This window comes from Austrofundulus limnaeus, unplaced genomic scaffold (assembly GCF_001266775.1).
Source record: "Austrofundulus limnaeus strain Quisiro unplaced genomic scaffold, Austrofundulus_limnaeus-1.0 Scaffold322, whole genome shotgun sequence".
Lineage (NCBI taxonomy): Eukaryota > Metazoa > Chordata > Actinopteri > Cyprinodontiformes > Rivulidae > Austrofundulus > Austrofundulus limnaeus.
The window spans coordinates 43,528-53,547 of NW_013952724.1; the positions used below are offsets into that span (position 1 = coordinate 43,528).

Genomic DNA, 10,020 nt, shown 5'->3' on the forward strand with positions numbered 1-10,020 from the left:
GGTAATAGATTCAGAAAACATCAGAAAATAGAGAAAACTGAACAGGTTGAAAAATATGACCCAAACAAAATCTAAAGATATCTTCACAGCTCCAGGAGAAACTAAATTCAACTTTTCTGCCTCCTAGAGACTCCAAGTACAACAAAATGCATTTAACAGCTAAAAAAGTGGATTTTGCAGGCTATGTCCCCTTCAAGAGAACTTAATTCAAAAGGGTTTGAGACAAATCTGCTGTTATTTCTAGACATTTTATTTCTCACATAAATTTTGAACATGAAAGTCTCTGTGACATGAGTCACTTGACAAGACCCACCCCCTGAATGTTTGGAGACTCCTTCATAAATGTTCACCAACAGTCACAGCCCGTAGAGAAAAAGGCTTCAAGACTTGAACAGAAGGCAACAAACATACTTTCCTTGATTTTTTATTGGAAATTTTCAGAATGTATGAATTTAACACAGTTGCCTTCTGTTTTTTAATTTGTTCTACTACACAAAGAAACATACTTGAAGTTGTGTTTAGAGTTCAGGACTGATTTTAAGTGCATTAAATAAGAACATTAAAAGCTTTTCATTCATAGTACAAGAATAACAGTTTCAGAGAATTGACTGATAAATGAAACATGTGACCCTCTTCTGTAAAACTGCTCTCCTAGTTGATAATGTGATTGTGTCAGAAAAGTGGCAATCTTGTATATGAACGAGTGAATGAGTGCACACATGATAGTCTTTGTTTTGTTTTATCTGGTATTGTTTAAAGAGAAATAAAGGGTGTCCCCTGCTCTCTGAATGGGTGGCTGGTGTATGGGAGGAGGGGGGGAGGGGGGGTTAGACGTACTCCCTGGCTGTGGAAGGCTGTGATTGGCGGTAATATTGCTGTCCTCGCATGTCTTCTTTGGAACAGGAGCAGCACAACAAGGAGCCGCCCAGAATTGTCAGACTCGCCGCAGCCCAACCCACAAACAGGGCGGAGCCAAACTCATACCTGGGCAGGAAAAAGAAAGATGTCACAATCAGTCAAATTAAATTAAAATAAATTAAATAGAATTAAAAAGCTTCTACTGTTTTCTTTTAACTCATYAAACTCTCTGCATTCAGTTAGGATACTGTATATTAGATGTCAGTGTTTTGGAGTAAATCTCATTAAGTTTGGTTTCGGCTACCGCACATTTCTCTCTGGCCTCTAATTCCAAGAAACATGRGTGATGGTTAAACATTCCCCTGCAAACTCAGACATTCCTTTAGGAAGAAAACTCATCAGGAAAGAGCTGACATGTTTTTWATAAAACATTAGTTCTGTGCTTGTGTGAAAAAAAAAACTTATAGATTCCAGAAGCACTTTGGTGTATGTGTGTTAATTCTAACAGAATCACAGTTTGTTATTTGACAGCTGGATTAGAACATGGTTAGTTGGGACATCTGCTGTGAGGAAGCTGGACCCACATCAGTGTGTGTTTCTGGATTTTTGCAGCTGTAAAAAATGTCCATGTCCTTCCTCACTCCCTTCATACCTTCTTCGTCCCTCCATCCCTTCCTAATCCCTCCATCCCTTCATCCCCTCCCCACATTCCTTCATCCCTTCATCTCTTCCTCATCACTTCATCACTCCATCTCCAGATCTCTTTCTTTCACCTCTATCCCTACCTCAAACCACCTCCTAATCCATTCCTTTTCATGTTCCAGCTGCGGGGGTCCAAAGCAGGCTCAGGAAAAAGCTTCCTTTCTGGAGACCATGYCCCACTCTGAGTCTTCTCCTCAAGCCTCCTTCGATGTACCTCCCCAGACGCCTCATCATTCATCCCACTACACTTCGACCCCTTCCTTCATCCCCTTGACCCCTTCCTTCAATATTTAACTCATACCATGGCGCGGTCCTTGCTAGTGAAACACCGCGTGGACACCACATTGTGGCAATCAGTGCTGCTTCTCCTTGATTGGCCGGCAGTTGGATTGAGCACAGCTGCAGCAGGTTCCTCTGATGAGCTCCTTGGGTTTATAAGGCTGCACTGAGAATCTGGAGCAACATGTAGTATACAGTACGATATCTCCAAGCTGTGATGTAAACCTTGTTTACATGAGTTATACTTATCCTGTGTTCAGTTTCCTGACACTCACCTGAAGATCCTCTGCTACCTGCTGGAAATACCCCACACCTGTGGAGACCCACTCGCCTGCCTGTCTGCCTCTTGCTGGTCTGRTAAAGAATCATCTGCTCAATCCTCCAAGTCTGCTGGCCATTTCGCCTGTAAAACTAACCATACCCACCTTTGTGGACATGTGCTCTCTCTGACCCTTGACCCTTGTAAGAAATCATACTCGCCTCTGAACCCTGATTCACCAACCACTAAATAAATAAAGATGACTTACTTTTTTGAATTCAGTCTCCTGRGTCTTCGCTGCTGCTCACTCATCTTTGACTTATTGAAATACGGATACAAATCCCCTTACATCAGTTTAGTGCTCTTTTGATTTCCAAAATGAATAAAAATGTTAAAGTTACAAATATGTCAGAATTTCAGAATTGTGCATGTTTAGGTATATTGGGATGCATGAAAACACCACATTTGATCCTGTCTGCAGGGCAGGGCTCCATTAGAAGCACAGTGCTTGGTATGTGTTGTGGAAAGTTGCTGACACATGAAGAGCATCTTGGGGATGCAGAAAAGTAGCAGGGAAACTTATTTGGCAGGTACTAAGAACAGCTGCATCAGAGTGGGAGAAGGGTTTCTAAATCCAGATCTTTATTTCCAAAGAAATGAAATCCTGAACATGCAGCTGTAGAAGTGAGAACAGGTGGGACGTGGAGGCAGAGGGGCGGGGGTGGGGAGGGGGGATTGTTAGTCTAGTTGTTCTCATGAACAGAAGTCATGACTTTCAAAACATGGTAGTGCAAACGTGTAACACAAAGCTCTCTGAGTGATGGGTCAAGGAGATGGTTAGGATTTTAATGTAGTTTTTGGTGAGTTTTGATGTTGACACATTGTGCTGAGGAAAACAAAAGTTGCAATACAGAACCTGGACTGTTTATGGCCGACAGGGGCAGACAAACAGCTCATTCAAACCAGTGTTTGATGCTTTTTTGTTTTTTATGAAGTTAAAAAGAAAAATGACAAAAGCTATGTACAAGTTGTAAACTTGTTTCCACCTGGAGAGAGGAGGGAAACGGTCTTCAAGCTGCCACTGCTGACATGAAACAACTTCTCTGAAAATTATTTTTCTAACATAAAAAGTTACACAATCTAAAAAGTCCATCACAGATTTTATAGTGAAGGGTTTGTGTCTGCATTCTGTGGTTAAAAGCTAGGGCCTGTTTACTGTTTTGCGCTTTGAACCCACAATTTCACGTTCTAACAGGACTGAAGACAGATGGCTCTAACACGATGCATGGACATCCAGTGTCTCAGAATCTCATATCTCTGAACAAAGCATTTTCACAACTCTCTGGGAGCTGGTCAAGATGCAGCTATGAGCCAACTTATGTACGTAGTTTGATAAGAATTGGTTTGTCCCTCATTCAGCAGCATGAGAGAATAAAAGTGGTTTTATTTGATTACTTACAGTCTTCTTCCTCCTGTATCTGACAGATCTGATCATGATGAAAACACAGAGTGACTGAAGGATGGCTGATGTGCTGAGAACTGGTCTATGGAGAACCTGAACTGGTTTTTATGGTCCTCCTGCTACCATGTTCCTTCACATTCCACCCAATTTATTGTTGCTATTGTGATAAACCACCACAACCTCACCACAGAAGGTGTGACTATCACCTTTTGCCCGCCATAGTGTGAAACCCACTGAGGTTTTAATACAGTATGCTCCTGAAGACCGCAGTAGCCGTGTTTCCATCCAATTTTAGTCTGAGTTTTGAGCTAATTTTTAACATTTCGCAAAAAAGAAAAAAAAGAAGAAATGCGAATCAGATGTGTTCCCATCAATTGGCTTGAAGCAAATCAACCAGGCATGGTTGGCATGGCTTCACGTTACAGGAATAACTGAGAAGACACCAACAGCGGGGGGGGGGGGGATCCAGCTGCAGTCACGGTTACAGTCGCTCTGGTACTGGTACCCGGACAGACAGCGAGAACAGCTGATTAATCATGCGAGGTAAATGTTCACTACGTCAGAATTTTTTTGGCAAATGTGTTTCCATCTCTCCTTTTGTGCATTACCACTTTTTTGAAAAACCCCAAAACCACCTCATGTGAGTGTATCAATTTATTTGCAAATTAGAGGAAGTTTTTTTTAATAGTGCCATTTCCATTCACCTTTTCTATTGCGATACTTCAAACTGCGCATTAAAAAACATTGATGGAAACACGGCACAGTACAGAGACCCACAAAAACCCTCATGGTTCATAATGGGGTATTAGTCCACTGTGATGGGGTGCTTTAACCATTACCAGAAGGGAATGAAAGTGTCTTCTCGCAGGGGACTCCTTCCTGTTTCCAAACAGGTAAATAAATGGTTCATTTTTATTCAGAATCTTTAACTAATCAAATGAACTGAAGTGATGAACCAGGAAATTAAAAAAGTTACATTTACCACCAGGACTTACTGAACTGCTTTTAAAACATGGATGGTTTTGCCAGGGTCTGTGTATGTCTGTTAGCAAAATATCTAAAAGACCACTTATGGATTTTATGTAAACTTTTAGAAAGTAATCATAGATGGATCACTGAATGTAATCGACCTAATTTGACGGCGGCTGTGGCAGAGTGGTTAGGGGAGACGTCCTGGACGTCCACCCAATCTGAATGTTGGTTCAATCCCCCATCCAGCCATCTCAGTTGTGTCCTTGGGCAAGACACTACCCACCTTGCCTACTGATGGTGGTCAGAGGATCTGGTGATGCTGGCACATGGCAGCCTCACCCCAGTCAGTGTGCCCCAGGGCAGCTGTGGCTACAGTGTAGCTTAGCACCATCAGTGTGTGAATGGGCAAATGTCTGTAAGTGYAAAGTGCTTTGGGTTCCGGAGGGACTTGATAAAGCGCTCTATAAGTTCAGTCCATTTACCATTTACCATAATTTCAGATGGACACCACAGCTCGGCATTAACCAAGTTAATTTATTGATGTAAAATCAGATGGTCGTAGCTGAGATTCATCCTCAAAGCATGAAGTGTTAACACATTCCGTCAGATCTTGTGATAAGATCCCACATAACATTTTTTTTCAAGGTTTGACCAAAGCTGCAATAAATCTAAGCCTTCTGATGAGACAATGATGATGATGATGATGATGATGATGATGATGATGATAATGATGATGAAGGAATGCTGGGTTTTCATTTAGTGTGTTTTCAACAAATTTGAAAATCACTAAAATAAACAAACATAACATTCCTTGAAAGAAGGAAGTTTTCTGAATGCTGAGGACTACGATCATGATGATGGAGTTGTAGTCGTGTTATGAATGACTCTCAGCTACTACCACACTAGATTTCAGCTCAWTGTTCAGTTCACTGAGGCTTAGACATTTTCTGTCTGCTAATGTGGATAAACTGTGGTGGCTATCTTCAACTGGGGTGACTCAAAGTTAATTTGTTGTAATTTGTCATTGATTACTTTCTGCAAGTTTCATTAAAATTGTTGTGGTGATTTGGGAACTGTCTTGCTAGAAGACACAGAAATGAATGTGCAAACAGCCAAGAACATTCTCTTCACCTTGGCCTTTTGGTCTTTGRCCTTTGGACTGTGGCCTTTGGGCTATGGTCAGGTCAGAGCCAACTCTGTCAGTGTGCCCCAAAGCAGCTGTGGCTGTAACTTACCACCATCAGTGTGTGAATKGGTTAATGGGTGAAATATWAAGCACTTTGGGGTCCATATGGACTTAATAAGGTGCTATTTAAGTTCAAGCCATTTACCATTTATGGTCTTTGATCATTTTGGTCTATGGTCTGTGGTCTTTGATCTTTGGCCTTTGGTCTTTGGTATATGGGTTTTGGTGTTTGGGTGGTAAAATTGAGTGCGTTGCAGAATGTGGCCAACATACCTGGCGTTGGCCGGTGTGTTTGGGTTGAAGAACTGATAGGACACTTGAGTGGCGTACCAGGACACAGACACAAGTGTGCACAAACCTGCAGATGATAAAAAAACATTACTTCCTTCATCACAGCTACAACACGCCAACACAAAGGTTTGGACCAAACTTTCAGCATTCTCATGCAAACCAGATTGTTCAGAACATAAAAGCTTGTGACATTTAGCAGAATTTAACTATAATTACATGTTTTTTTCCTCATTAAAATAAATGGAGAATTGTTCACACATTTGAAAAACTTTGAAATCTTCACATCATTTGTTTTATTTTTTATTTTTTGTGTGTTGGACAAAAACATAAAGGCGAGCTTTAACAACATTTTTTTTTATTTGTTTTACTGGCTTTACATTTAAGATACTGTCCTGTAACTTTTATCTACCATTCTGCTGGTCTTTTAGTTACTTTATTTTGCTCATTTTATTTTAGCTTTTGTTTTGATTGCATTAAATTCAATAGCTCAGTTTCAGCTTTTTTAACATAAACAAAGTCATCAGTCAGCATTTAAATTTCCACAGAAAATGCTATTTTTCCAGTTCAGTTGTGGTCTTCTCAGAGATTAGATCTGATTTATGTTTGAGGTCAGCAGCTTAAATGACCACGTCCTGTTTACATCAGGGACTTCCTAACAGGAGCCCATATTTAAGCTAAAAACTGTGAGACATGTTTCTAAATAAAAGGTGATACTTTGTGTCAGAATTTATCAGGTGAGGAACTCATACCTGCAAGCAGAAACAGAGCCCCTCCAGTCACAGCAATACGGGATTTGGTGGATGGATTGTTATCTCCCACCTTGGTGCACTTCATGCCCACCACACTGACGATGATGCCAATAAAGCCCAACAGCACCGACACCACCATGAGAGCCCGGCATGTCTGAATGTGGACTAGATAAAGAAGAGGAAAGGTGGAGACCGGAATTCAAGAGGGAGCAGAGCAGATGGCAGAAAGAAAGAAAGAAAGAAAGAAAGAAAGAAAGAAAGAAAGAAAGAAAGAAAGAAAGAAAGAAAGAAAGAAAGAAAGAAAGAAAGAAAGAAAAAGAAAGAGAATTTTTTTTAGTCCAACACTTAGAAAACCTCAGAACCTTTGGAGGGAGATAATTAGAGAGAAATGCTGAGACACATGGTGGGAGACCACATGATTTAAGAAGGACCGTTAGGGAAAGTCCAGCCCTTTTCAGAGTCTGATGCTCTTTAGCTTTTTATTTTCTAGAGGTGACTTATAGGTGAAGCTGTGGGACCTTAAATCATTCTCCTAATCATCATTCCAATGTGGCTTTGTTTGTCTCAAAYATCTTAATGCGTTGCCCACACAGGACTCAACACACCCAGCTCAGTAGGAAGAAGAGATTGACACACAAACACACTGTGCTCACACAGGCGGTGGCTGTAGGTGGAACGGACAGATGAAAACCCGAGTGGCTGTAGGAGGTCCTGCTTTACATCTTCTACACACTGGAATTATTGTGGCTTTGTTACAAGGCAGGATTGTTTTCATGGGGCCGTCTCCATGGCAATCAGGCGTTATGGTACGACTAGTGCCTTTCATGAACATGAAGCCAAAAAGCTACAATCAAAGAAATAAAAGGACCAGAACTCATGGAAGAAATGACAAATGGATCCTGTCATTTATCTTCTCCCCACAAAAAAAATGGAAATTTGTTAAAAAAAAAAACTCCAGTTGAAGTTTTATTTCTTTGCTCTGTCTGCAGACATAAAGCTGCAAGGAGTACTCACTGATGGAGACTAGTTTACAAACAGCATCCAGGAGGGGGGGAGGGGGCTCTAAATATCTGTGAGGGTCCTCAGTTCCTTTGTGTGAGTCATGAAGACTTGATTTATAAACTTTTTCATGATGAACAAATCAAGCTTCTGTATTTTGTCATGAGCACTAAATAAAAATATACAATTACAAATCTGAGGAGAAGGCTTTTCCCTTCTATTCAGGTCATCTGTGTGCTGACAGGCACATCATGTCTGTCAGCAGAAAATCAGTAATTATTAAATGTAACATGTTCTTGACTTGTGACCAAAACTTTTAGATCTGTAAAACTCCAGGGACCAGTCACTGCAGCCTGACTCTTGCCTTCCTATGCAGCTACGCTCAATTCTAGTTTCGCTTCACTGCTCTGTCTGGGATTTCTCCCATAGACAAGGATTTCTTCGGGAGAATTTTCTTCCGGGCCAATCAGAGAACAGAACGTCGATTTTCTGCGCAGTGTCTGCTTTTAGTTTATTTTGCCTGGGCCAATCAGCAAACAGAAGGCGGAGTTTTGAATGAAGTTGATTTTCTGCGCAATGTCTGCTTTCTGCTAGTTTAACAATGGCAGTGGAGGAAGTGAATGAAGCCAGTCCGTGTTGATAAGGCTTCCAAATTAAAATAAATTTGTCTGAGAAAGCAGCAGCTCTCATTTACAGTCGTCTCGTTCGGCTCGGTACTTTTCTCCTCTCAGTAGGGTTGTTTACAGTGCACACGATTTCCGGTTAGCGTCTTAGCTTAGCCTCCTTCACAGCGACAAACGTCGCGGCCAACCGATCCAATCATTTTAAACTTCAACAGAGGCCACGCCTCCAGCAAGAATTGCATCTCTATAGCCACGAGTCCAGACCCTCGTACAAAACAAAGTGAAGGACAAGGGTCTGGTTTTTAATCAGGCTACTGCAGTCTGGTTTCATCCAAACAAGTATGAACAGGATGAATGTTTATAAGAACTGGCAACACAAGGAAAACAGTTTTACTAAACAGCTTTATAACTTTAATGACAGGACTGTACAATGATGCATAACCTTTTTATAACTTTTTCTTAATTTATACACAATTTATACAAGCTTGAGACAAAGTGCTTTGCCTTTTGCAGAACTTCGGAGCAATGTTAGAGTAAATTGTGCAGAAACAGCTTGTTGGAGCGTGTCGTGACGAGGTATAACATAAATCATGTGGTAAATCAGGTGTAAGTTTTAAATAAGTTAGCAGCACGATAAGCTAATCTGTTAGACATTTTCAGCTTATGTTGATGTGATTCTGCTCAGTTAKACAGAAGTTACAGGTAAGTTATGTCTAAGTCTATATCTGATTTAGAAGTCCTTTAGTTTTTGTCACAGATTTTAAAACGTTTTAGAGATCCATTAGTATTTTTTTTTTTTTTACAGAGAGTACAGAATGAGTTACAACTCACATGTGAGCCATGTGTACAGTTTACTAAACTGTAGGACTGAGTTGTAAATCTGAACACATGATTTCATTAATTTTCTAACAGATTTTTACAAGCTAACATTTTATCATTAACCACGACTCCTGTGGGGCCTGGTAGAATCCTAACTTTCTGCTCCTCTCAAGCTTCAGATGTAACACAACTGTTCAGTGCCCCTTCAAACAGACTCATTCAGCTCCAGCCTGAAGCCTGATTCATCACGGAGACAGAAAGCCACACTCACACTGCAGTCTGATCTGAGCAGTTTTATACTAGCAGGATTAGGATTTAGGATGTTTGAAGTGAGATCTGTGGCTTCACAGAAGCTTTGAGGATGTATTGAAATGGTGTTTAACAGAGAGAGGTTGGATTTTCTGCTGTTACATTAAATTCACAGGGTTACAGCTTCACCTCAGAGGTAGTGTGAGGTTAGGAGCTTTTTTTGGGCGGGGGGTGGGTTAACCCACCCATTATTCCATCTCTTTGTTTGCCAAGACTGGTAGTGCCAACCACAATTTGGTGGGTGTGTGTGTGGGGGTATGGAGCCCAGGTTTAGGCTATATGACCTGTAAATGAATGGAAGTCAGTGCAAAGTCCCTGTAATGATAGAAGAACAAGCGTGGGTATGTGTGAAACTTTTCTACATCTTATTCCCTGAACAACATAAAGACTAATTTTAACCATCTTCTTCACACTCCTCTTCCTCACATTGGGCCTCATGCAAGAACCGTTCGTACGCACAGATTTGTTCTTAAATTGTGCGTACGAGTGATTTAGGAGAATTTGTGGCATTC

The 10,020-nt window shown here is 40.9% G+C and overlaps 1 protein-coding gene across 3 annotated transcripts in view; it reads right to left on the reverse strand.

Moving 5' to 3' along the window:
• Nucleotides 1–10,020, reverse strand: part of cldn19 (claudin 19) — a 23,161-nt gene that overhangs the window by 7,096 nt on the left and 6,045 nt on the right. For 2 of the 3 annotated variants that reach the window (XM_014022281.1, XM_014022280.1), the window contains exons 2-4: nt 6,759–6,923; nt 5,992–6,076; nt 838–984 (exon numbers count right to left, since the gene is read on the reverse strand). In XM_014022281.1, the coding sequence (XP_013877735.1) occupies nt 838–984; nt 5,992–6,076; nt 6,759–6,923 (397 nt within the window). Of the gene's footprint in view, nt 1–827; nt 985–5,991; nt 6,077–6,758; nt 6,924–10,020 lie in introns of those variants that run through there. The other variant, XM_014022282.1, reaches the window with a different exon arrangement.